The sequence below is a fragment of the Molossus molossus genome, unplaced genomic scaffold (assembly GCF_014108415.1).
Source record: "Molossus molossus isolate mMolMol1 unplaced genomic scaffold, mMolMol1.p scaffold_m16_p_10, whole genome shotgun sequence".
NCBI lineage: Eukaryota > Metazoa > Chordata > Mammalia > Chiroptera > Molossidae > Molossus > Molossus molossus.
In genome coordinates, this window is record NW_023425345.1 from 18,849,817 (window position 1) to 18,877,389 (window position 27,573).

Sequence of the window (27,573 nt, forward strand, 5' to 3'; positions counted from 1 at the left end):
AGCTTCCCCCATCTTCAAAGCTAACACCATTTTTTACTATCACTGATGAGTGATTGGGGCGAGGGACCCTTGAAGGGTAGTGTGGAAGGGTGCTGTGAGGAAGGTAGAGGGTGCTAAAGACAAATGTTCGAACAGATTTACCTGGGGCCAGCTCAGTGGAGTCTACATTTATTCACTTTTGCTTATAAGCATCTGCTGAGTATCTTTGTGCCAGGCTGGACATACACATAATTTCCGGATGAACAAAGGTAAGTAATTTCTATAAAACGCTAAAGAGGAGGTATGCTAAAGCAGCCCAGAGAAAGGGGTTTAGGGAGTGCTTTCTGGAGAAGGCATAAACTGAGTCTTAAGGAATAAGAAAGATCTAGCCAAGCAAAGAAAGTTAGAGGTGTGTTGTGGGTGGAAAAAGAATAACATAAGTGAGAATATAGACTTATGGGTGTTAGGGTCATGAATTTGGACAGAGCCAGTGAAAACAGCTATTTCTGCTCTACCCACCGTGTCTAGGGCCTGAGCCTGGGGTCCTCAGATGTCTGGGTGTGATTCAGATCGCTGGAGGCTGGTATCTGGAGATTTCTCTCCTCACATGCCCCGTGTCTGGCCTGGGATTGCTCCAAAGCTGGGGTCAGTTGGGGTTTCCTCACAACACGGGGGATAGCTGGACTCCCCAATCTTCCTTATATGTCTGCACCCATCACCAGAGAGGAAGCACTGTAAACACAGAGACTGTATTTCATCAGTAGCACCTGGCATTGTGCTTGGGACACGGGTGTAACAGACGTTCAGGAAATAGTTCTTGGATGAGTGAATGGAAGGAAACAGAAAGTTCAGGTACTTCATGTCGAAGGGCCTCTGTTTTCTGAGAAGTAGGAGGTAAGATCTTCCTCTGAGAATTAGGGGAGGTGGACATTGAAAAGGTCCTTGAGGAGTGGGTGATGTTTTAGAAACGGGGTGAGGGGGCCAGTGGAAGAGCAGCACCGTGATCTGCACCATCACCGGACTTTCTGTGCCAAGCCTGCCGCCCGAGTGAGCACAGGTGGCGTTCGTGTGGTGACCCAGGGGTCAGGTTTTACTCAGAGTGTAAGCACAGGCTTAGTGTTATAAGGAATTTCAGTCCGGCTGCTGTGGCTCAGTCGTTGAGCACTGACCCGTGCACCAAGAGGTTGCTGGTTCGATCCCGGTCAGGGCACATGCCCAGGCTGTGGGCCAGATCCCCAGTGCAAGAGGCAGCCAATTGATGTTCCTATCTCTCTCTCCCTCTCCCTTCCTCTCTCTCTCTAAAATCAATAAAGAAAAATAAAGGAATTTCAAAGTGCTGAAGAAAGTGGTCCAGGTGAGCAACTGGGGGACCAGCTTCCTAGGAAAGTAAGTGAGAAAGCCAGTGGGAGGCAGAGGGACGAAGGAACTAACTAGAAGTCAGGTCCTATGGGCAGAGATGACTGAAGTGAGGGGGGAGCAGCAAGGCTATGAGGCCAAGGTAAGGAGGTGGGTATTGGCATCAAGATTCTTGTGTATCAGATTCAGGTGATGACAAATTCCAGGGTGTGGTCAGGAGCTGGGGGGCTCAAGTGCAAGTTTCAATAAGGCTTAAGGCATGGTAGCTCCTTGTACACATCCTGGGGAGCTGTCAGAGAAAGAGATGCTGGGTACAGGTGATTTCTGTGAGCAACTGTGTCTAGTCCCCGCAGTAATCTGTTTTAATCGCAACAGACATTTTCGGATTTTTTCTGCCGTGTTCACCAAATCTCTGGAAACTGGCTTACTACTAAAATGCTGCTAAACTAGTGCCCACATTTCTTTGATTCTTTTTTCATGCTCTTCAGACTTTCTTAATACTAGTGGCAATGAAGTGGGTTCAAGGAGCAGTTATCTGCGTTGAAGAAGCTTAACTGGAGTAGGGATATTTGCGTACAAAGATGAAAGAACATTCATAAAGCAATATAAAGAATTAAAGTCCAAATAGAGTCGCAAACTTCTGTAGCATTTCCAGTGTGCCAGGTGCTACTCTAAGGGCTTCCCATATATGAACCCAGTTCCCTCAACAGCTCTTTGCAATAGGCACTACTCTCATTATCTGCATTTTATAGACGAAGAACTCGAGGCTCAGAGAAGTCAAATAACTTGCCAGAGGCCACAGCTGGTAAAAGGCAGAGCCGGGATTTGATCCCAGGTAGCTATGACAAATAGTGCAGAGCGGCATTTATTGCCTTTATCTCCTGAGGAGGAAACAGAAGCTAGTTAAGAGCTTACTTGCTGGAGGCTAATAAGCAGTGGAGCTGGAGTTCCACCCACGGCTCTTGTGTCCAGACAGTGACTTTTGGTTGTGAAAAACGATCCCTGGCCCTTGCAACCTCTGGAAACTTCAGCGGTGAGAGTTGCTCAACACCTGTTTGTGGAATAAACAAATGAGTGAGGATTGCCACACTCTCTGGTGTCATACTTGGCCGCCTGGGTATATTTTACAGTTGAGTAATTCCAGATAAAGATAGGGACATGGTGTTTATTAGTTGCCCTTAATTGAAGAGAATGCAGATAGGAATGGGGGCGGGGAAAGCAGGAACCCTGAGGAAAAGGGCCACAGCTGGTGCCAGCAGGCACTAGGACACCCCCATCTGCCCCCGCCCAGGCCTATCTGCCAACAGGGTGGCATCACAGGTGCCCAGGCAACTGGCCTGCTTGCATCCTCCCTTCCTGCCTCTAGCTCAACTGCAAAAAAAACAAAGGGACACCATGGGCCCTTAATAAATATTTGCCCAACGCGTGAACGAGTAAAGGCAAGAGAGAGAGCATATTTTGAAAGTCCATTCTGGCCCTCCCCGTGCACCACACCTCGGTAGTCACTGCTGGATAAAACCAATCGCTCCTGGTGACTGTCCCCAGTGACGGCACCCGCAGAGCAGCAGGCGAGGCCTGGTTGCGGAGCCCGGCGGGCTGCGGGAGCGGCAGGGAGCCATGCCCAGGTACACGGTGCACGTGCGCGGAGAATGGCTGGCCGTGCCCTGCCAGGACGCGCAGCTCACGGTGGGCTGGCTGGGCCGCGAGGCCGTGCGGCGCTACATGAAGAACAAGCCAGACAACGGTGGCTTCGCCTCGGTGGACGACGTGCACTTCCTCGTGCGTCGCTGCAAGGGCCTGGGCCTCCTGGACAATGAGGACCCACTCGAGGTGGCCCTGGAGGACAATGAGTTCGTGGAAGTGGGTGAGTGGCCGGAGAGGAGCGGCGCGAAGGGACGCAGCACGGCGTGGCTTAGTGCTCGCGTCCCACGGCCGGGAAAGTGCGCGCTGGCCCCGGGCAGGTGCTGCCAGGCCTCTGTGGGCCTTCGACTCTCACACCCCCCTGAAAAGGTGGGATTGGTATTCACCTTTTACAACGAGGCAACAGGCTCCCAAAGGAGGCCATTTATCTAGTCAGTCAGGCTGGTAGTAAGAAGCAAAGAGCACTTTTGAACCCAGGACTGCGGGTTGGAATCCCTTTGCAGTTATTAAATTGCTTTGTCTTATACAACTATTTTTATAGACTTAAAGGTGGCATAAAGGAGTTCAGATTTAAAACAAAATAAAGCTGGGATGGGGATAGAGGTGGGGGTTAGATCTTGAACTTGCATTTAAACCCGGGGCCATGCCCAGCACCTACATCCCTGCCCTTTGCTCTCCTCCATTGTAAAGATGCTAAGAGCACTTGAAAGTATCTGCAGTTGTTTTAAAGCAGACCTTTGGAGAGAATTTAAAGGCAGTTGAAGAGCCCTGCCTTGGTTTACCAGCAAGGCCTAAAGTGGCTCTCGGTTGTGACCTGTCAGGGGTCATTCTCATCTTCTCGTTTCAGTTATAGAAGGGGATGCCATGTCTCCCGACTTCATTCCATCGCAGCCGGAAGGAGTTTACCTGTATCCTTTCCTGCAGGCTCCTTGGCCTGCTCGGAGGGCTCCGGCTGGTGGGGGGCTGGGGCTCTCCCACACGTCCCTCTTTTCCTTTACCTGGCTTCAGATACAGCAAATACCGGGAGCCTGAAAAGGTGAGCTTCAAACCACTCTTTTTGTTAAGAAAATTAAGTCCCCCTCATTTAAGGAGGGGGAGAGCCAGCAAGATGTATGAGCTAGCACCATCAGTTAGGACAGGACTTTGTCCAGCTCAGGGTTGTAGGGAAAGACATTACGCTTTTGCGTTTCTAACTTTCCTTACTTGGCCTCTTCTTAGGTAAGCTGTCTTTTAACTTAGCACATGAATTAGCAGTGATAAAATCTCTGAGGTGTCCAAGTTTGGTTCTGCTTGAGGCTTCTCTACTCTCTTGTTCGAGCAACTAAGCCGTTCAGACTCATGGAGATCCCTTCCTTTGCGCAGTACATGGACTTAGATGGGGACAGCCTGACCACGGAGGATCTGATCAACCTGGGCAAGGGACACTACAAAATAAAGGTATGGGGGAGGGAAGGATGTCCTCTGACCTTTTTTGCTACATGTGGAAATCTTCCATGTGCTCAGCTCTGACCAATGTTTTTCTAGCTCACCTCCGCTGCTGAAAAGAAGGTGCAAAAATCCAGGGAAGTCATAGATAGCATCATAAAAGAAAAAACTGGTATCCTTTCCCCCTTTGTGTTAATACAATTATTTTTATAGATTTAAGATGGCCTGTGTCTAATTGGATAACATCTGTTTTTTGTTTTTTTTTTATTCCAGTTGTTTACGGCATTACTACAGGTTTTGGGAAATTTGCCAGAACTGTAATTCCTATTAACAAGCTACAGTAAGTGTGATTCCTGCTCTTCCCATGAAATGTACACAGCCACAGGCCACCTACCCCCATTTATCAGATTCGTTTCAACAAGGGAAATAACATTTGCCCCAATTTACAGGTGTGGAGGACGAGGCTCAGATTAGCTTGCACAGGAGACGGCGTTGAAAACACAGGCTTGCTGGTTTCTTCCGCTGCCTCACGCTTCCTCACTCTGTCCCTCCCAAGATGTTACTGTCCCTCCCTTCACTTCCCAGATGAGAGAACATTTTCACCACGGGTATCTAAGAGGGCTTTTCTTCTTTCTCTTTCAGGGAACTCCAGGTCAACCTAGTACGTTCACATTCTTCAGGTAAATCATCGCAAATGCTGGGTGCCTCCTAGATCTTGTTTGGTTGATGCCCCCCCGTGACAGTCATGAAGAGCTAGTGTATTCCGGGGACTGGGTGCTTCAGGGGACGGAGGGAAGCAGAAAGCATCAGACAACACCTCCTTCCAGATGAATCTCAGGAAGAGGAATGGGCCAGGTACAGGGACAGGAGCACCTGTACAGGTGCAGTCATGCCAAGAGAGGGGTGCATTCAGGCTGAAAGTCAGCAATGAGCAGATCAGGATGAGGTGAGATGGGACAGTCTGTCAAGAGTCCGCTCTCGTCAGACTGCAAGGCCTGGGGTGGGGCGTGGGGGCTCATTGAAGTGTTCCAAGAAGGGAAACTGAGAAGACAAAACTGGGTTTCACCTTCGTCTGGAAGATGATACTTTAAGAAGCAAGACAGTCAGGAGGGAGAGCAGTCCAATGACCTGAGGCAAGAAGCGAAGAAAGATTTGAGAGGTGGAGGCAGCCAGGAGGTGGAAAAGATTTTATTTTTCAATTGTTTCGTAGGTGTTGGGAAACCACTAAACCCTGAGAGATGTCGGATGCTCTTGGCTTTACGAATCAATGTCTTAGCCAAAGGATACAGTGGCATTTCCCTGGAGACCCTCAAACAAGTTATCCAAGTATTTAATGGTAATGCAATGGATCCCTGAGCGACCCTCCATTGAGGTTGGGCGTGTCCCATAAGGTAGACTTGATTGATGAGATGGTAAGGAATTGGTTGAGACATAAAATAATGACATGAATAGAAAATGGGCTTGGCAAGAAGGAGGATAGCTAGGTGAGGGAGTGTGGCAGAGACAATCCTGTGTACTTGAACCCATTCTCCATCACTCTTCACTTTGTATTTGGCATCCTTAAGGCTGGAACCAGCCCATAAGTCTGGCCTAAAGTTCAGGGCTGGAGAGAGCTTTTTTTTTTTTTTTTAAATCTTTATTGTTGAATGTATTACAGATGTTCCTCATTTTTCCCTCATTGACCCCCTCCTCCCCACTCCCGCCCCCCTCCCACCCTTTCCCACACTATTGTCTGTGTCCATTGGTTATGCATATAAGTTCTTTGGTTTATTTCTTCCTTCCCCCAACCCCCTTCTCTTTGAGGTTTGTCAGTCTAGCAACCAATTTGTTCTTCTTAATCCCTTCACCTTTTTCACCCATTCCCCCAACCCCCCTCCCATCTGGCAATCAACAAAATGTTCTCTGTATCTATGAGAATGTTTCTGTTCTGCCTGTTCATTTTGTTTGTAGATTCCATTGTCGATAGATATGTATTCATTGCCATTTTGTTTGTTCATATATTTTATCTTTTTCTTCAAAAAGACCCTTCATCATTTCATATAATAACGGTTTGGTGGTGATGAACTCCTTTAACTTTTTCTTGTCTGGGAAAGTCTTTATATGGCCATCAATTCTAAATGACAGCTTTGCAGGATAGAGTAATCTTGGTTGTAGGTTCTTGCTTTTCATCACTCTGAATATTTCTTGCCACTCCCTTCTGGCCTGAAAAGTTTCTTTTGAAAAATCAGCTGACAGTCTTAATGGGAACTCCCTTGTAGGTAACTGTTTTTCTCTTACTGCTTTTAAGATTCTCTCTTTGTCTTTTGCATTTTAATGATGATGTGTCTTGGTGTGGGCCTCTTGGGGTTCATCTTGTTTGGGACTCTCTGTGCTTCCTGGACTTGTATGTCTTTTTCTTTCACCAAGTTAGGGAAGTTTTCTGCCATTATTGTTTCAAATAGTTTTTCGATTTCTTGTTCTCTCTCTTCTCCTTCTGGCACCCCCAAGATGCAAATGTTGGCACGCTTGAAGTTGTCCCAGAGGCTCCTTACACTATCCTCATTTTTTGGATTCTTTTTTCTTTTTGCTATTCTGATTGGGTATTTTTTGCTTCCTTAGATTCCAAATTGATGGTTTGCTTCTTGGCTTTACCTATTCTACTATTGAATCTGTGTAAATTATTCTTTATTTCAGTTAGTGCCTCATTCATTTCTGACTGCTCCTTTTTTATGCTCTTGAGGCCCTCACTAAGTTCGCTGAGATTCTCACTAAGTTCATTGAGCATCCTTATAAACAGTATTTTGAACTCAGCATCTGGTAGGTTGCTTATCTCCATTTCGCTTAAGTTCTTTTCTTGGAGATTTTTTCTGTTCTTTCATTTGGGACCTGTTTCTTGTCTCCTCATTTTGGCTGCCTTCCTGTGTTTGTTTCTATGTATTACTTAACAGGAGGTATGAGACCAGATGCTACTTGTTTGAAAGAATTTAGGAAAACCTGAAGCAGGATCCAAGACAGGTCAATGCTGTGGTGAAGCAACTGGCAACAGCTCCTGTGGGCCTGAAAGTTGGGTGGGGCGGGGCCTCAGGGACTCACCAGGGCGGGGCAACCAGTGTGAGCCAGGTTGCTGGAGTCCCAGATGTGGCGACTGTATGCCGGCCTTGTGAGGGAAGGGCTCACGAAAGGAACAAAGGCCTCTGACAGCACGTTTGTCCAGGAGAAAGCCCCCTCTCCAGCCCTCGCTCCGGTGCCAAACAGCTCTGTTCTTCCCTGTATGTCTCTGGTGCCCCTCGAGCTGCCTCCCTCCAAGCTTAGAGGGAGTAAGTTGGATAAATCCAGGCGTGGGCCCTTAAAGAGGGGCTGCCTGGGGCTCCAGCTGCCTCAGCCTCCCTGAGCCTCAGTTCCCGCTGGTTTTTCCAGCCAGAAGTTATGGGGATTCTCTTCCTGGCACTGGAACCCTGAGCATGGCGCCTGGTGTGGGACGGGGATGCCTCAGTCCTCAGGGAAGACCTTCCTAGCCGAGGTATCCTCCTGATTTTTATCTGCCACACGTGGGTGTGGGACCAGCCTGTCCACCTCTGCCCCTCCTACCAGTCTGGATGTGGCTGCTGCTTTAATTCCGTAGTTGTAGGACTTCCATTCAGCTTGATTTCAGGTGGGTTTGAATGATGGTTGTTCTGTAGTTTAGTTGTAACTTTGATGTGGTTGTGGGAGGACACGATACTGTGTTTACCTACCCGCCATCTTGACTGGAAATCTGGAGAGAACTTTGATTCAGTGATATTCAAAGGTGGTTAGAGAAGTAACATCCAAACTTCTGGGAAACATCCAGATTCTTGGATATCTATCCCAAAGATGACTCTGTACTTCTGGTTGGTGCCTGGGAACCTGAAATCTTACTGCTATCCAAGTGGTAAGATCACCAGACTTAAATAACAGAAATCCAGCTTCTTGAAAAAATAAAACAGAAAAGAGATTCAAGACTTGCTCACGATGGTGAAACCATCTGGTGCCAGTTTTATGATGCAGCTCAACTCTTTGGAGCTTACTTCCTGGGACAGGAAAATTCAAATATGAGACAAGATTTGAAATGCTTGGGAGGTCTAGGGTTAGGGTTAGGGTTATGGGTTCCAGATCACCTTTCTCCCCTGCAACCCGATCTTGATTGTTTCTCTATGTACAGTGTTCCCAACCACATTTACACTGCAAATTTGAGCATGTCCTGGCTAAAACCTGTAATGCTACCTGTTGTCCTTTGGAGAAAGTCCAAACTTACAGTGGCTGCAAGAGAAGTCTTTGTTACAGGGAGGGTCTTCTTTCCTTCCTGCCCTCCCTTACTCCCTTCCCTCCCTTTTTTCCTCCCTTGCCTTTTTCTCTCTCTTCCTTCCCCTCACTACAGTACCTCAGCCAGATCCCTTAAGTATTAGTTGTGCGTGAGGAATTGTCTTCCCCAGACAATTGGTACCAGAAGGTGACCCTGGATCCTCCTGGGGAAGGTGGGTCTTGCTGTCAGCATGGGGTTGACCAGAACAACGTTCTGGAATAACTGGTGTAACTTCCCTCCCAGCCTCCTGCCTGCCCTACATTCCAGAGAAAGGAACCGTTGGTGCCAGTGGAGACCTCGCTCCACTCGCTCATCTTGCTCTCGGGCTCATTGGAGAAGGGAGGATGTGGTCTCCAAAGAGTGGCTGGGCTGACGCTAAATACGTAAGACTTTAACAACAACGTCCATCTGAAGGATTTTCCCTGGGCTGGACACCGGGTATACAGCATGCTTTATATCACTTGATCCCTACTGCCACCCAGTGAGGGGCCACTGTTAGCCCTACTTTATAGATGAGAAAACTGAAGCTTGGATGTCAAACTAGGCAAGGCTCTTAGCTTTCATACCCAATGGTCAGCCTCTGGACTTGGTGATCGCCTTGGTGAAAAAGTATAGCTGCCAGTGTGGATCTCAGGAATTTCTTCTGAGAAATTCCTTCCGGGGCCTATCTGGGAGGTCACGCCCTGTCACAAGTTTACTTGGTTGCTGATCTCATAGGTACTGAGCTATAATCATAGCACTCATTCTATGGGCTCTGAAAAGAAGGTTCTGTTTTTCCCTGAGCTCCCACCTAATGGCTGATGAGAAAGGCTTGTTTTTGATAGAGCTTTAGTGTTTTCGTCATTCATCTCCAGATTCCATCAGAGCAGCCCAAAGAATTAATTGAAGTGCCATCTTTGATCTATTGTTAGGAGGTCCCCTAACAGTAAGCAAAGGTTCCAGGACCAAGGAGGAGGGAGAAGTTAATAAAACCCATAATCGCTATGGGGATATGGACTCCCGATCCCCTTCCTTCCATGCAGACTATTCTTGATTATTTCTCTGTGTACAGCGTCCCCCCACCACCTTCACTCAGCAAGTCTGAGCCCGTCCTGGCTAAAACCTAAAGTCCTTCCCATCGTCCTTAGGAGAAAAGTCCAAACTTCAAGTGGCCTACAAGAGTCTTACTTGTCATGTTCCCCCCTCCCCACCCAGGTCCTCCATCACAGAAGCTGGAGACTCCTTGCAGCTGGAATGTGCTATGTCCTAGGCAGAGGGACTAGCACAGGGTCATTCTTCTCTTCCCCACTTACTCCTGTTCCTCCTAATAAGTCCTCTGGGAAACTGCTTCTCTGCTCTTCTTGTTCTTTTCCCTGCCCACCACGTCTCCTTTGCTCCTCCTCTGTGCTCTCCTGGCAGTGTACTTGATTATTTCCCACTGAACGTTCTGTTACTGTAACTGCCCTTGAGCATATCTGTCTCCATTTCCCCCACTCCAGCCCAGCCCAACACTCAGAACAGAGTTAGATGTGGAACAGTCCCTCTAATAAACCTGAGAAACTGATGTAGTAAATGGTGCAGGCTCTGTCTTCCTTCTTCTCTAGAGGGACCTTAACTCATTGTTACTTCTGTCATGTCAGAGTAAGATTATCCAACCCATTTCCCCTCAGGATTCTGTTCCCATTCATTAGACCAACAACTACCACTTCACTGGTGCTCACACGTTTGCCACATGAGTGAGAAGTCCTTCTCTGAGCTTCTGCCAGTGTTTGGATATGTTAGGAGGACTATTAAGGTCAAGCCTTGGAGGCAGGGAGTGTGGGCAGACAGGAGGAAGCCCAGCCTTATGTGCGACTGTGCTCAGGAAGCCACAGGAGGGAGGTGAATCATGAAAGTGGACATTGAACACAAAGGACCTAGATGCTAGAGTCCCCGATTTAAGTACAAAAAACATTTGAAAGCTAAGTCTGCTTTCAGACTAAAGAACAGAGCTAGAGGATAGACCAGAGATGATAAATAGAACTAACTCATGTAGGTCTAATCTTTTATAAGACAGACCTTTAGGCTTAAAGATCTTTTATTGGGTACCTCATGAAATTAGTAATAGGCTGGTATTTCATTTGATACCATGTTCATTTTTAAATAATTCTTTAGGTCCTGCAAGCCCACGGATTGAAACCAATTGTTTTGAAACCAAAAGAGGTAAGGAGAGCCAAGGAAAATTTGTTCCTTCCAATGAGTCTTTCTTTATGCACTATTTTCCGTCTTAATATTAGTCTCACTGATTTGTTAAAATAAACATGGTTCACATGTTTGTTCAAAGTTGGTCACTGAAGAAACAGCTCCTCCATCAGTATTTAAAAGATTCTTCTTGCCATAAATGCTTAGGGATTCTCTTGACAAAGAACTTAAACTTTAAATTGGGATCTCTAGGGATCCCTAAGAGATGCTCTAAGACAGCATCTATTAGGATACTCTAAGCCAAGAATCTTGGACCAGAAATGTGTTAGGGTATCTTGTCTATAATGATGAGAAGTAAAAGAAGAAATGCACCATCACTAAGATTGTATATGCCTTCTGCACTGGAGCTGCTCTGCTACTGTGAGAAGGGGGATACTTAACAGCTAGTCTATTTGCCAGATTCATAGTAATGCTTTCACATAGGATGTCACTTAGCCCTCACGTGCTTGAATAAGCATTACTGCCCTGCACTTCAGGAAACATAATTATATTTAGCTGACTGGCTAACTTGCCTCTTATGAAAGCCAACGATACTAAATCAACTTGGTCATGGGCTTGTAACGAAACATTCAGTAGGAAGCTTCTTTCCCTTGCCCCAAAGGGTCTGGCGCTCATCAACGGGACACAGATGATCACCTCCCTGGGCTGTGAAGCTGTGGAGAGAGCCAGTGCTATTGCCCGGCAGGCTGACATCGTGGCGGCCTTGACCCTGGAGGTGCTGAAGGGCACCACCAAAGCCTTCGATACTGGTCAGCGCGGTCCCCCTCTTTGGTTGCTAGTCATTCAACCAGAATTGGTGGGGCAGGCTGGTCGAGGTCTTCCGACATGGGAGTGTGGGGGTGGGTGGTAGGGAAGAAGGAGAAAACCCAAGAGTCTATGGTGTACCCGGTACTGCTACAGCTTCATCTAAATTTTGCCACACTTGACCCTTGAAATGACCACATTTTACAGAAAGACGCTGACCTTGAGAGTCAGGTGACCTGCCCCAGATCACCTAGGTTGGACTCTCATCAAACTATATGCTATTTTAGGAATCTGTTTGCAGAGTTTTAGAACTATAGTAAGATTCAGGTTGATCCCTATTAGAAAATCAGAGGAAAAAATTATAGAAGTGGTAGCTTACTTAGAAAGTAGTGCATTTGAAAGACTATTACTATATAGAGGACACAAGAAAACTGGCTAAAAATGACTTAGTTAAATTAGGCCACTATACAGCTCCCTTCCATTATCAGCCTAAATCTTTTTAGGGTAGTCCAGTGTCTTGAGTTGAATTCCCAGTAGTTGAATTCTCAACACATAATTTGCACATGGAGGTTTGAAGTAGAAAGAATAGAGACAATAAGGAATATCGTGCTTTTGGAGATACATTTCTAATCCTCAGTGGTGGTTAAGGACCCCTGGGACTTTTGAGGGCTGTGTCATCCATGGTAGTTCATTCTAATATAAGAGTTGCTCAGACCTTTTCTCCTTCATCAATTCTAGACATTCACGCTGTTCGCCCTCATCCTGGGCAAATTGAAGTTGCTTTTCGGTTTCGGTCACTCCTGGACTCAGATCACCATCCATCAGAAATAGCAGGTCTGGGCATGTTTATGTGAGTGAGCTTATTGGGTTTGGTGTTTTGTGGGGGGAAAATTGCTAATATGTTTCCTGGCATCCCCTCCACCTCTTCCGCAGAGAGTCACCGGTTCTGTGACCGTGTGCAGGACGCGTACACCTTGCGCTGCTGTCCACAGGTAAACCAACAGACAGGACCTTCCCTGTCTCTCTCCCAGTGCAGGTGGAAAATAGAAAAAGAGGAAGGTGTTAGGAAATCATCTGATGGTCCATTAGAATCCAAATTTCTTTACTGTCTCTATTAAAGATTATGTAGATCATACTTCCATTTGTCTCATTATTGTTTCTATTCCATGTGATAAACTGGCTATTTCCTTTTGTATTGCTTTGCTCAACCTTGTAGAGAATCCCAACAGACAACTTGCAGTGTTGGCTTAGTGCCCTCACTTTTTAAAATTCATAGTAATAACATCATCCTAACCAGTTAGTAGAGTTTTACTTGCTCTCCCTCTTGGGGAGAACAAGGACCAGCATGCCAGGGATGCTCACAGGAAAGTCTAATCCAAATTCAAGTGCCCATCCACGGTATACCTTACCTGCCTTTAATAGGCAGACAGAAATCATCATAAATGAATCTGTGAGACTTAACTTTAAGTAAAAAAATGCAGATCACTTGGGTTAGCATGAGGCATCCTCCTGTATCACAGATGTTGTGGCTCATTTGCATATGGTAATTAATTGAATAAGAGACTAACACGTTTCTTAAGAAGGAAACAATACAGGGTGGGGCAAAAGTAGGTTTGTGATTGTTCTCTTGGGAGATGATTATTAAGAAATATAAGAATAAACTGTTTCATGTACTCACAACTATAAACCTCCTTTTGCCCCACCCTGTGCCATATTCCAGTCTACAGTGTAGTCAAGAGTCCTCCCTAATGCCCTCACGTCCTGGTACCCTGCAAGTTCTACTCTAGCTAGCTGGATCGAACACATCTGTGGGGAAGGATTGCCCAATTAGCTCTGCCACAAGAATAAATCCCACTTTCAAACATCCTTGCCATTCTGATAGGAATATCAGACTTTGAAACAGGCACCATTATCAGTGTCTTCCATGCAGTAATTCACTTAATCTTGTATTTTAGGTCCATGGTGTGGTGAATGACACAATAGCATTTGTGAAGAACCTGATAACCACAGAACTAAACAGCGCAACCGATAATCCTGTATCTTTTGACAGTTTACTAAACCGTAATTATGGGATTTCGGCGTAATTTTAAGATCCGCCGTGATCATTGTGCAGCACCTCTGTCCTGTCACATTATTTCATAAACTGAGTACCTGAGGCTCAGAAGTTAAGGGACTTTCTCCAGGTCAGAGCTGGGAAGTGGCAGAGGCAGGTCTGCGAACCGAGTCTCCGGTTCAGAGTCAAACGTGCCATGCTTTCAGAATTAAAGCCTAAAGGAGGGATTTCCAGCTTTGGCTGAGCGGTCTCATGAGGACATTTGCCCTAAAAGCCAACGCTGGGGTTGTTGGTAGAAGGTTGAAGACCTACGGCACAGGTGTGATCGGGGAGACCTGGGCTAAGTGGCATTTATGCACACCTTCCCGGTCCCAGTAACGTCATGACGCGTTAAATAGGAAGCAGCCTTTAACACTTACCAAAGTGTTGATCAGAGAGCTATGGCTCTCCACACCCCGAGCTTTCGTTTCTGACACGGACTTCACTGGAATCGGTGTTTGTACGAAGAAGAGTAAGAACACTCGCATTTCTCAAGGATGGGCTCGACTTTCCTGGAGTGGGTACCTCAGAGCCACCTCGTCTTCGCTATGGCATGTTCTGTGCCGGCGTCATCCCCCCGACGTCGGTGTGATCCCTGAGTGGGTCACACTGGCAGTCTTCGCAGAGACAGTGCTGCCTGTGAAGACCACTAGACCTCTCAGGAAGCAGTTTTTCCTACCCCACGTCTGCCTCGGTTCTGAACCCTGGAGAAAGTCTGAGTTCGCATCCCTGAAAGTTCGCGGACTGGGCTAGCAGATGGGTCCGCAGCAGCTGTGTGAGGTTTCTCTGGCGAGCTGATCTTAGGGTGTGTGTCTTATGTTCTCTTGGCTTGTTTCACAGTTAGGTCAGACCCACACTAAATGATTCTCAACTCACTACCCCGCCTCTATGCCAGCCCACCTCCCAGATGCAGTAGTTTTTCTGAGCTTCATGTAGTCTTTTTTTTTTTTTATCCTCACCCGAGGACATTTTTCCATTTTTTGTTCAGGTAATAGGAGGAAGAGAGAGGAACAGAGAGAGAGAGAGAGAGAGAGAGAGAGAGAGAAACATCGATGTGAAAGGGACACATCGAGTGGCTGCCACCCGCATGACCGACCAGGGCCGGGGACAAACTGCAACTGAAGTACAAGCCCTTAGCGGGGACCGAACCCGGATTTCTCTGGACCGCAAGCCGGCGCTCTAACCGCTGAGCCAAACTGTCCAGGGCATTTCATGTAGTCTCATATCTGTCCTGGGGAGCAGAAGAATGCATTCCACACTTGCGTAATTTAGGCTTAAAAGAGTATCTTAGAGAGTTAAAAGAAAGCACCATTAAATTATTAGAAATGGGAGAGGAAATAATTCTCTACTAAGTTCTCCTCCCCCACCAGCAAAAAAAAAAAAAAAAAAAAAAAAAAATCATCTCAAAGTCCTTTACTTTCTCAATTAAAGATTTTTAATTGCTGATGCATTTCCAATAGCCTAATCTTTGGGAGTTCTCCTGCAATATTGATGTTACCTTATAGAATATTTTTCTAAGTTTTTACTGCAGAAAAAGAACACCTATTACCTAGTCACTGGATATGATGGGAGTTAACTTCTAAGAGCTATAATTTAATAGCCAACCAACAGATTTGGAGCTGGAGGGCAATAGAACATGCTTAAGTTCTAAATTGATGACGAGATCACTTGCTATAAGGATTCCGAGAACGGAGAGAAGACCGAGGCCTGCGGTTGGGGTGGGTTCACGGAAACGAGCAAGAGTGAGGCCTGATGTGCTCACGGTTTTGGAGAGCACGTGATGCAGGTCATGTAACACATGTATCTCCAGCTCTTTGGAAGTCAGAACCTTTCTCACACAGAGTGAGTTCCTAATTGATATGATAGGTAGTGAATATTCTTTAGTCCCGTGGGTAAAAATGAGCTCTTGGGAACCTGGAAGAAGGGTCTGTTACTGCCTTTGTCTGTTGGTTAAGTAAAGTGCACAGTGGAACAAAATGATCCCTGAGAGTACGAATATTCAGTGTGTTCAAAGTGGCCTCTGGCCTCAATGAGTTTATGACAACCTGTTGGCCATTTGCTGTGAATGCTGGTACAGATCACTGAGTGGAGAGTTTGTTTGGGACTTTTCCCAGAATTGATTATTCCAGACAATTTGGTGGTTGGTCATCAGCAAAGTCTTCCATTCAGCAGGTTCTTCTATGGAGAACAAGCTCACAGTGCCCATTGAAGAAATGGAATTTGTTTTTAAATTTTTTTTTTTAGAGAGAGAGGGAAGGAGAGAGAGATAGAAACATCAATGAGAGAGAAACATCAATTGGCTGCCTCCTGCATGCCCCCTACTGGGGATGGAGCCACAACCTGGGCATGTGCCCTGACTGGGAATTGAACCAGTGACCTCTTGGTCCATGGGTTGATGCTCAACCCCTGAGCCACACCAGCTAGGCTAGAATTTGCTTTTAAACTGGTATCCTGGTCTCTGCTCTTAAACTTTTCAAGAGCAAGTACTAACCATCAGATTAGCACAGTTATGATGCTTAAGAATCTCTAATCTCAAGAGAAAACATTTCACACCTTGTGTTTCTTTGACTCCGAATTGAGTATACATGAGTCTTCTTTAACATCGTGTGTTTGTTTGTGTGTTTGTCCCTTTATGCCAACAACTGCTTGTGAACTCACCTTCTCTCCACCCCACATTTTACAAGGGCTGCTACTTCAATGTTAAAAATAAGCAGATTGGGGGAAGGGTTATACATGAAGTAATCAACAAATATGTTCAAGCCTTAACCTACTTTGAAAGATGGTCTTTGCCAGCAGGGGAGAGACTGTTTCTGGAGGAAACTTCCACGGTGAATACCCAGCCAAAGTAAGCTTTTTAGAATTGCTGCTGCCCTTGAAAGCATATTCCAATATAGACCAACTGAATTGAGATACTCTTCCAGGCCCTGGACTATTTGGCCATTGGTGTCCATGAACTTGCTGCGATTAGCGAAAGAAGAATTGAAAGGCTCTGTAACCCCTCCCTCAGCGAGCTGCCTGCCTTCCTGGTGGCTGAAGGTGGTCTGAACTCTGGATTCATGATAGCCCACTGCACAGCCGCGGCCCTGGGTAAGGACACCGCCCTCTTCCCAGAGCACGAGCCGGTCCATTGACGGGCCTCTCATTTTACCTGGAAGTATCAAGTTTTCTCTTTGAATGAGATCTAACTCTTTCAGCACCTCCATTTGCATCCTACCTCTCTTCATACAAATGCAGCAGGTTGTCACTTTAATATTTTTTAGAAGAAATACGAAACAAACCCTAACACTATTGTGCTGAAACATAATAATACACTAGTGAGATTGTAATGAAGATGCGTTCCGTGGCCCGGTGCTGGTTCTTCGTGCTGAGTTTTAGTGTGAGTCTGGGTTCGAATCCTGGCTCTGCCATTTACAGTGTGATATGGAACAAATCTCCATCCTGTTGACTCTGTTTACTCCTGTGTAAAATGGGCATGATAAACACACCCAGTGGAGCTGTTGTAAAGATTAAATGAATTAATGCAGGTAAATCCTCAGAACTATGCCTGGTGCTAATATAGTTACTATTACTCCTGATCCCTTCCTCACCTAAGCCTCACACTAAAACTCAGCGCAAATAACCAACACAGGGCCACAGAATGTGTCTTCTCCTCAGTCCAGTGTCTTCTGTTTGCTCACTCACCTGGATATTAAAATACCCCCTCAAAAGGCAACAAGTTCTCATATTAACATGGTGGGGGGAGATTTCTAAAGAATATTATGGACTTTGGGAAGCCCCGTTTGAATGATCAGCTTCCCACTTGTACGTTATGTTTCTGAACAGGTCTCACTACAGCCTTCTGATCCATGTAGCAGATTTAGGGCCCCGGGACCTGGGGTGCAGTGCTGAGACCTGAAGTCCTGGGCAAACCAGGACGAGCTGATAATCTGCATTTATATCTAGATGATCTCAGACAGGATCCCTATAGCCTGGAAAACAATGGATGCTTCGCTTAGAGCCACTCTCAATGTCATACAAAGAGTTTGACCTTTCCTGGCTCCTGACGCTGGGAGAAGAAACACTGTAACCTAGATCCTTGCTACTTTCTGATCCTCAGTCCAAAAGCACAGCTATCACCTCGAAGTTTGTTAGAACAACCGAATCTCAGGTCCCCGGGAAATGCAACCTTTGCCTTTTAATGAGATCTAATGATTCATTTGCACAATGCAGTTTGAGAGACATCAATCTCGGTCACCTGTGGGATCCTCTCACCTCCCTAAGATATCTCTGACAGTCATCCAGCCCTGATTAAGCCCTTTATGTCATTGTTGAATTGTCCGAACTGTTGGGTCTTCCTGCTCAAAGTCTGTAGGTCCCGCCTCCACACGAAATGCCATGCCTGAATTCCAATATCGCCTCCTCTGGTGACACCACCCGTCAAGTTATTCTCCAGCACGTGGGAATGACCACATGTCTCCCTGGTGTGCTCACTGCTTCCAATGTTGTTAAGGTGGCTTTGTAACATTAGGGTTCCCTTCAGTCTTAGAACTCACTATAGCTTTGGAGTCCTTCTCACTTAGGGGGGAAAGAAAACAACCAACGTGTTCCCTTTTTCCAAAGTAACTTTGGACCATCTGGTGCTTGGATAACCACCAAGGAAGGGCTCCTGGAGAGGATGCCGTGGAGCACTTTGGGAAACCACGTGTCATTCTGACACTTTCCTGGTAGAACATACTTAACTTGCACTGACCTCTTGCAGTTTCTGAGAGCAAGGCTCTGTGCCACCCCTCATCTGTGGACTCCCTCTCCACCAGCGCTGCCACGGAGGACCATGTCTCCATGGGAGGATGGGCAGCGAGGAAAGCCCTCAGGGTGGTCGAGCACGCCGAGCAAGGTAACCCCAGCCACACCTGGATGGCAGGCCTTACTGATAAACGACTCCTGGTCCTCAGAGTGGGGTCTCCATCAGCATCACCTGGGATCTTGTTAGAAAGGCAAACTCTTGCCCTGGCCGGTTTGGCTCAGTGGGTGGAGCGTCGGCCTGCGGTCCAGAGAGACCCGGGTTCGGTTCCCACTAAGGGCATGCACCTCGGTTGCAGTTTGTCCCCGGCCCTGATTGGGTCGTGTGGGTGGCGACCACTCGATGTGTCCCTTTTGCATCGATGTCTCTCTCTCTCTCTCCCCCCCTCCCTCCCACTCTATCTGAGCAAAATATCAAAAAATGTCCTTGGGTGAGGATTAAAAAAAAAAAAAAAAAAAGGCAAACTCTTAAGCCCCTCTTCAAACCTACGGAATGAGAAACTCTAGAGAGGAAACAGAAGAATCTGGGTTTAACAAGTCCTCCAGGTGATGCTCACTGGAGATTAGGAAACATGCCAGTTGGTTAAACTGGATCATCTGCCAGCTGTTTAAAAAATAAGACTTTCAAAACATACCATGAACCTCATACACCCCCCCACTCTGATTCAACATTTAGCACTTTTGCTTCATTTTCTTTTTCTTTTCTCAAATTATTTTCAAACAAATCCCTCTTATTTTCTTCTTGCATCCTTTAAGTCTTAGCTATTGGTGCTTGCTAATCCACCAGAATGCCATCATTACAACCAGCCTGGCGTCACCACTGAGCACACGTTCACATTCTCCCAGGGACCTCTGTGTCTTTACAGGGGGGTTGTTCAAACCAGGACTCAAGGCCCACATTTTAAATTGGGCAGTCAAGGTTTTAAACTTCTTTTCATCTAGAACAGTCCCGTCTCCTCTCCCCACCTCCCCTCTTAATTCCACCGACTAGTTAAAAACCAGGTCAATTTTCTTACGGAGACCGTGTTCTGGGCTCACCTGTTAGCTTCCTCATGGTGTGACTTTTAACTTGTTCTCTGCCCCATGCATTTCCTGTATGGGGCAGTTGGCCCTAACGGCTTGACAAGCCTGAGATCCAGCCTTTTTGGCAAAGATTCTTCACAGTGGAGCCTGTGTTAGGCCCCCTTCTCCCCACCTTCATAATTACTGCATGTTTTTGTTGTTGTTGTTGTTTTTTGTGTGTTTTTTTTTAAGAGAAATTGCCTTCCTTTAGGACTTCTTGTCTAAGTTCCTAAGTTTTTGCAATTATATTAAAAGCAGTTGGCTGACAAAAGAATATCATGATTTTAAGATGAATGGAAGCATTAAGTTTTCTTTATTTTTTTGTAACAGTGGTATTGAGATATAATTTGCACATCATGCGATTCACCCATTTAAAAATTATAATTCAGTGGTTTTTAGTATATTCACAGGGTTGTACAACCACTACCACAATCAATTTTAGGACATTGTCATCACCCCAAAGAGGAGCTTTGTACCCTAGAGCTGTCATCTCCCCTCTCCTTATCCCACTGACCTTCCTTCTAGGCTCAGACAACACTGCTATGCTTTCTCTCTCTGCTGATTTGCCTATTCTGGGCATTTCATACAAATGGAATCATCTGACATGTGTGGGAGGGTCTATGTGACTGACTGCTTTCACCAAGCACAATGTGTTCAAGCTTCATCTGCGCTGTAGCATGTGTCAGAACTTCATTCGTTTTTCTGGCCAAAGAATATTCCACTGTATAGACGGACCACATTTGGTTCATCCATTTGTCAGTTGAGGGACATTTGGCTAATATGAATAATGCTGCTATGGACATTTGTGTAACAGTTCTCGTGTGGACACGTGGTTTCATCTGTCTAGAGTGGAGTTGCCGGATCCTATGGTAACCCTATATGCATCTTTTTGAGAAACTGCCGAACTGTTTTTCAAAGGTGGCTGCACCATGCTGCATTCCTACCAGCAGTGTCTGGGAGTCCTGATTTCTCCTCATCCTCACCAACGCTTGTCATTGTCCGTCTACCACAGTGTATTCTTCATTCTTAAGATGGCCTCCCCATTGAACATGGTGCTCTGGCCAAAAGTCACCCTTATCAATCAAGCCTGCCCTCTCCTTTTGCGTGGGCTCCTTGTTTTCACTATCTTCTATAGTCACCATATACAATGACCAGGGTGAGCTTCTTAGAACATAATTTTGACCACATCATGCCCCCCTGAACTTTTGCCAATTACTTCTTATTGCCTAAAACAGGGTCCAACCCCCTTCCTGTAGCTTATGAGGATCATGCAGGGCGTGGTCTGCTTTCTGGCTCCCAGGGCTCCCTCTCTCTGTCCCATTCTCTACCCAGGAAGCACAGTGCTGTTCTTGTACCTGCCAAGGACACACCCCTCCCTCCGCCCCTGGGTTCTTGCCTTCAGCACCGTTCTCCAAGGGCTTCACGCGGTTCACCGCCTCACTCCCTCTCCGCAGCTGCCCAGACTTCCCCTCAGAGGCCCACCCTGTCACGCCAGCTGACAGCCCTCACCATTCTCTCTCCTAATAGCACTCAGTGCTCCGACGTGCTTAGGCTGTTTGTCTCTCGCAGCAGAATGTAAGCTCTGTGGGCAGGGGCCTCAGCTGCCTTGATCCCATCCCCAGATGGACCTGGGACACCCAGAATGGTGTCCGGCACAGACTCGGTGTTCAGACGTTTACATGACAATAAGGTTGGCCCTACTGATCCAAATTACAGATCCAACTTGTAGATCTAGCTCATCTGATGTGTTTCTATACATTGAGATCAGATGCAATTAAAAAAAAGAATTGGCAGTTTTTATTCCAAGCATGTTCGTTGTTACTTAAGTTTGCTTTGATTCAGATATTAGACAAATACCTACAAATCTTGGAATCCAGTGGTTCTGGATATAAAATAACAAGATAAGCGTCTGCTTATTACAGCACCCAGTGATTCCTCATTGCACGCGGGGCACAGGAAGAGAATAATTCTGCCTGGATGAAACAGTGAAGGAGATCATCTTTCTCTCTGCCCGCTTAGAAATGAGGGTCTAACCAGGGAGGCGGACATTGGGCAACAACTTGGCAACTCTTTGTGGCACATTACAAAATTCTGACTGAAAAATAGAGTTCTAGGAGGATATAACCGAGTCCGAAGGCGTGAGAGAAGGCATCTCCGAGGGAGTATATAACATTAGGACCTGAACAACAAATAGGGCCAGCTAATTGGGAGGAGAGCTGCAATGTTAGTTTTGTAAGGGAAGGGGTGTGTGCACAAAATAAATTCTTCTGAGACGCATCGAGATGAAGGTACAAGACATCCAGGTAACAGTTTCTAGAACTTCAGTTTTAGTGGACTTGGGAGCCTTTGAGTTTGAAGGCTCGAAAGGGACATTATGCAGAGAAAGGCCAAAGTAGGTTTATAGTTGTGAGTATGCCAAATACAGAGTTTATTCTATTATTATTTATTAATTATTATATTATTTTCCATACAAACAACTGACAATCCATTTTGGCCTCACCTTGTAGAATCAGTCCCAGGCAACGGGACTCATTTTCTCTTTCACCGGCTGTTTTCATCCTTTTTTTTTTTTTATCCTCACCCGAGGGTATTTTTCCATTTTTTGTACAGATAGAGTGGGAGGGAGAGAGAGAAAGGGAGAGAGAGAGAGAAACATCGACGTGAAGGGACACATCAAGCGGCTGCCACCCGCACGACCAACCAGGACCGGGGACAAACTGCAACCGAAGTACGTGCCCTTAGCGGGAACCGAACCCGGGTCTCTCCAGACCGCAGGCGGACACTCTAACCGCTGAGCCAAACCGGCCAGGGCTGTTTTCATCCTTTGATGAAGTTCTATGTGCCAGGTATTTTAGGACAAAGGGAACAACAAGACCAAAAAAAAAAACAAACCAATTTTTTGAAACTTACACAAAGGTGGAAATAGGAAACAGATGTTTCCATCTCAATTAGATAAGGTGAGAAAAGGAAAACTGGGACATTTCCCTGGATTCTTTCCCCCTTCTCGCCATTAAAGATACACCCCAGATGGCCACCCACTTCCGTGTCATTCAAGCCCTGAGAAGGACGCAGACCTCAGCCGGCCACCCCGCCCCCTCTCGTTTCAGTGCTGGCCATCGAGCTTCTGGCGGCCTGCCAGGGCATCGAGTTCCTGCGGCCCCTGAGGACAACCACGCCCCTGGAGAAGGTCTATGACCTGGTGCGCTCTGTTGTAAGGTGAGGTCTGTCGTAATGGAAGTGACACCCTCTCAGACTGTGGACTCTGGCGGCCTTCATGTTTGGCTGACGGCTCGATTTCTTTGTCCGCAGGCCCTGGATAAAAGACCGCGTCATGGCCCCCGACATCGAGGCAGCGCACAGGCTGCTGTTGGAGCAAAAGGCAAGCTGACTCCTTGGGTTGTTTCCTAGTTCGGGGTCATTATGGGAAAGGAGAGCGGAGTGGGTCGCGGAGAGACGTTGTCTTATTCTTTCATTTCCTGGCTATGCCTTGGAAGTGAACAAAAAGGTGCATAAGCCATTTGCAAGGCCACCGAGAAGCTATTTGATCATCTCTTAGGTGTCCCAGGTGGCACCCAAATGTTGACCATCTAAGAATTGGAAGCTGAAATAATTTTTTTTTTTATCCTCACCCGGGGACATTTTTGCATTTATCTTCAGATAGAGTGGGAGGAGAGAGGGAGGAAGATAAAGAGAGAAACATCGATGTGACAGAGACACATCGAGTGGCTGCCACCCACACGACCAGGGCTGGGGACGAACCGCAACCGAGGTACATGCCCCTAGCAGGAACCGAACCTGGGACTCTCTGGTCCATGGGCCGACGCTCCAACCATGGAGCCAAACTAGCCAGGGCTGAAATAAATTTTAGATGGAGTTTTGGAACAAGTATTCGTGGGGAGGAAAGGAGATGACATGTTCGCGATCCCCTTTACCGAGACTGTACTCTCTGATCCAAAAGTCCTTTCTCTTTCTGTAACGCTGCCACCACCACCCCTTGGACATTCAATGCCTGCTTAGATCCGAAGAGACAACAAAGTGCCAGGGTTTTGCCTCAAAGGGCTGTGGGTCTGTCTGGTGCTCTGGTGTGTCCAGCCCACCCCCTGGTGACATCAGTTCCCTCTACTGCTGATTTCCTCTGGCTGCGTTGAGTAGACCGTCTGATAGAGACAGTCACCTAGCACGCTGACTCGTTGTTGTTTTTTTCTTATTCCTCACCCGGGGACACTTCTCTATTTATTATCATATAGAGTGGGAAGGAGGGAGAGAGAGAGAGACAGAGAGAAACATCGAAGTGATAGAGGCACATCAACTGGTTGCCTCCTGCCCGACGACCCTGACCAGGGCCGGGGACAGACTGCAACTGAGGTACGTGCCCTTGACCAGAATCGAACCTGCGACTCATTGGTCCACGGGCCGACGCTCTAACCGCTGAGCCAAACCGGCCAGGGCCTGACTCATTTTTAAAATATATATATTTTTAAAGTTTGTTAAGCCTTTTGTAGTAATTTGTGGTATCCTGGTTCCTAGAATTGCTTGATTTCCCCTGAAATTGTTGCTCTGTTCTTGGGGAACACTTTTTCCCTTTGATCTTCATACCTGTCATTTTCAAGTGTGCCCTGCACCCTTGAGGGGGAGCCCCTTGCTTGCTGCTAACTTGGATGCTAGCAGAGAAGTGTGTGAGAGGTTAGTCTTATTTTAATTGAAACACAATTGGCACAAAACATTATATTAGTTTCAGGTGAACAACATAATAATTCAGTATTTGTATATATTGCAACACGATCACAGCAAATCTAGTAACATCCACCACCACACATAGCTACAAATTATTTTTCTTTTCTTTCTTTTTATTGTTGCAAGTATTACAGATGTCCCCCTTTTTGTCCCCACAGATTGTTTTTTTGTGTGATGAGAACTCTCTCACACAAAAAGACTCTCTTCGCAACTTTCAAATATACAATATGGTATTAACTATAGTTGTCAAACTATGTACATTACGTCCCCATGACTTATTTATTTTATAACTGGACGTTTGTAGCTTTTAACAGCGTGACCCATTTTACTTACCTCCCACTTCCCACCTTAGCAACCATCCATCTGCTCTCTGTATCTATGAGTTTGGTGTTATTTTACTTAATTTTATTTAGATTCCACATATACGTGAGATAATGCCATACTTTTCCTTGACTTATTTCACTTAGCATAATGCCCTCAAGGTCCATCCACATTCTCACAAATGGCAAGATTTCCCTTTTTTAATAGCTGAACAGTTTTCGCATAAGTATTTATATATGCATCCCGTCTTCCTATTTTCTTTGTCCATTCATTCATCCATGGACGCCTAGCTTGCTGCCATGTTTTGGCAATTGTAAAAATTGCAATGACCAGGGTGTGCGGCTGTCTTTTCGAGGAGCTTCGCCCTGGAAAGAATACATTTTCCCAGGGGGTACAAAAGGACAGAGAGAAGAGCTTCCTTGGCTGCCAGCAGCAATCAGGTAGAAAGCAGCTGCAAACCCAGAGCAGGGCCTTAGCTGGAGACGATGTTAGGCTGGGAAGAGAACAGACTGGGGGGCCTGAGGCAGTGCTTCTCAAACTGTAATGTGCATGTCAGTCTCCGGGAGATTCTGTGAAAATGCAATTTGGATTCAGGAGGTCTGGAGTGGGGCTGACATTCTGACTTGCCCCCAGTGGTGCTGATGGGGCTGGTCCAGGGCCACTTCGAGGGTCTGAGGGACAGAGCACGCATGGCAGGGAAACAGCAAATGAGGAGATCCACTGCTTTTCATCACTCAGGGTTTGCTTTAGAAAACACACGGTCGGACCCTTGAGCAACTTTCCCTAATTCTGGCCACACCAAATTCTCTAGGTTTTGCTTGTTTGTTTGTTTTGGCTTGTTTGGCTTTAGAGGAGGAAGCAGCTGAAAACCTCCATGGTAACTTCAGAAAAGTTTTGGACTTTGTATTTTAAAAGTTTTGAATGCAACCAGAGACTAATTGACACTGACCGCGTGTTAAATGCCTTATAATAAAAGCAAGCAAACATGCCCGGCTGGTGTGGCTCACTGGTTGAGCAACGACCCATGTACCAGGAACTTGCCAGTTTGACTCCTGGTCAGGGCACATGCCCAGGTTGTGGGCCTAATTCCTAGTGGGGGGCATGTAGGAGGTGGCCAATCGATGTTCTCTCTCATTGGTGTTTCTATCTCTCCCTCTAAAAAAATCAATAAAGAAAAAACTTTTTTAAAAAAAGCAAGCTCACTGCTGCTACAAGTCCAGGTGGGTAGAGATAATGTTTTGGCCTCTGGTGAAGTTAATGTTTAATGGCATATGGAAACAATGTTGTCAACATTTCGGTTTCATCCTTGTTTCTCAGGTTTGGGAAGTAGCTTCGCCATACATCGAAACATACAGACTGGAGCATATTCCTGAATCCAGACCTGTTTCTCCGACAGCCTTTTCGCTGGAATCTCTACGCAGGAAATCCAGCAGCATCTCAGAGTCTGGGGATCTTTAAAGGGCTTCGTTGTGGAATTGTAGATCAGAGGGTACTTAAACAGCACGCGGCGTTATGCTGAAGGAGAGACTTGAGAACTTCTTTTAGGTAGATCAACTTATTATATAATTCAGTTCTTCTAAAACCTACTTTGGTTAGACTGGCGACAGCAGTACGGTTGCTGATTCGAGCACTGTGTTCTTGTTGGTCTGGTCTGAGACACAGCAGGTGGTTTTTCAGACTATAGGAGTTTTCCTTCTTTAATGCTGTCAAAAGGCCACTCACTCTTAAAGGTAAGAAGAGCAACCACATTGCGTGCGTCGTTTACTCTTCACATTAGAGCCACTCAAATCTTGAAACAGATTGATGGCCTTCTTTTCTAAAAACATTAGACTTTGGTAAACCTGTTTTGTGTGTTTGCCTTGACAAGCTCTCCATTAGTTAACTCTGGCTGATCGTACCGTGCTCTGACTGCTGTTCCTTTACATGCCTTCATAAACAACCCTTTTAAAATCATAATTTGTCTTCCAGCTGCTCTTTCCTCTACTAATTGAATCATAGTAAAGAATGGTCAATAGGTCGATGAGAGGTTTGTGTAAAGGAATTAAGGAATGAATATAAAGATTGCTACAGGAGTGGCTCTTATTGAACTGTGTATTTCATATTTATCAACTGTCACTACACACATTGAAAAGGGGACTCAGATGCTTACACTAGAGTTGGAGGTTAGTATTATCACTTTCTTACTCAAGTCACATTATTTTTTATTAAATATATTGTGGTGACCTTGGTTCATAAAATTATGTAGGTTTCAGGTATTCAATTTTATAATACATCATCTGTATATTGTATTGTGTGTTCACCACCCCAAGTCAAGTCTCCTTCTTGGTTCACATTCTCATAATAACCCTGCATTAAGCCTCCTCGTTTCATAGACAAGAAATCTGATGTTCAGAAGTTAATCAACCCCTCGCTGGAATGTAACCATTAACATGAAGCCCCATTGACAAAGATCGGATGGGGCCAAAGGATGTATTACCCAATATGTTTCTTCCCAAAAAGGAAGTTTGAACGGGCCTTCTGAGCCTGAAGTGTAATATTCCAGATGAAGGATGGGTTGGATGACCTCTTGGCTTCCAAGATCTGTGACTTTGCACCCGTCTGTGCAATTGGGTGCAAAGACCTAGGGCAGGAGTCTGAGGCCATGGCTCTAAAAACTGCAGCTGGTTAAGGAAAGGACAGACACACTTGCCAGACTGCCTACCTGATTACAGCCTAAAATGGATCCAACAGTTATTTCACAATTGAGTTTTCACACTCAATTTCGACCTGTCTACAGGAAAGGAGGAGACAGAAGTTATTGACTCAGTCTTTTCTCTCTTTCCCATTGAGTAGCAGCAAAAAAGTTAGAGGCACCCTGAGTTTCTCCCTTTGAGGCTCACCTGGCTTCTTCACCTGTTGTCTGAAGGAAAACCTTAAAGTG

General features: G+C 46.0%; 1 protein-coding gene across 3 annotated transcripts; it reads left to right on the forward strand.

Annotated features, from left to right (window-relative positions):
- Positions 1–2,927: 2,927 nt before the first annotated feature.
- HAL (histidine ammonia-lyase) lies at positions 2,928–26,669 on the forward strand. 3 transcript variants are annotated; one of them, XM_036251867.1, is made up of 20 exons: positions 2,934–3,199; positions 3,824–3,884; positions 3,985–4,012; positions 4,339–4,413; positions 4,501–4,573; positions 4,675–4,741; positions 5,044–5,081; positions 5,612–5,737; positions 8,945–9,084; positions 10,835–10,882; positions 11,523–11,670; positions 12,404–12,499; positions 12,599–12,657; positions 13,621–13,701; positions 16,537–16,602; positions 16,679–16,844; positions 18,496–18,630; positions 22,706–22,814; positions 22,908–22,977; positions 25,971–26,253. In XM_036251867.1, the coding sequence occupies exons 1-20, from the start codon at positions 2,953–2,955 to the stop codon at positions 26,109–26,111; spliced, it is 1,974 nt and encodes a 657-aa protein (XP_036107760.1). In that variant the 5' UTR covers positions 2,934–2,952; the 3' UTR covers positions 26,112–26,253. The 3 variants fall into 3 exon arrangements, with proteins under 3 accessions (XP_036107763.1, XP_036107760.1, XP_036107762.1); XM_036251870.1 differs by lacking the exon at positions 4,675–4,741 and having other exon boundaries at positions 2,928–3,199; positions 25,971–26,669; XM_036251869.1 differs by lacking the exon at positions 22,908–22,977 and having other exon boundaries at positions 25,971–26,487.
- Positions 26,670–27,573: the final 904 nt, after the last annotated feature.

Excerpts from the sequence above, each read along its gene's own strand:
- HAL (XM_036251867.1), top strand. The coding sequence starts at position 2,953 with ATGCCCAGGTACACGGTGCACGTGCGCGGAGAATGGCTGGCCGTGCCC. Across the intron at positions 3,885-3,984 it reads CAGCCGGAAGGAGTTTACCT|ATACAGCAAATACCGGGAGC; the intron begins GTATCCTTTCCT and ends ACCTGGCTTCAG. Across the intron at positions 12,658-13,620 it reads CCTTGCGCTGCTGTCCACAG|GTCCATGGTGTGGTGAATGA; the intron begins GTAAACCAACAG and ends CTTGTATTTTAG.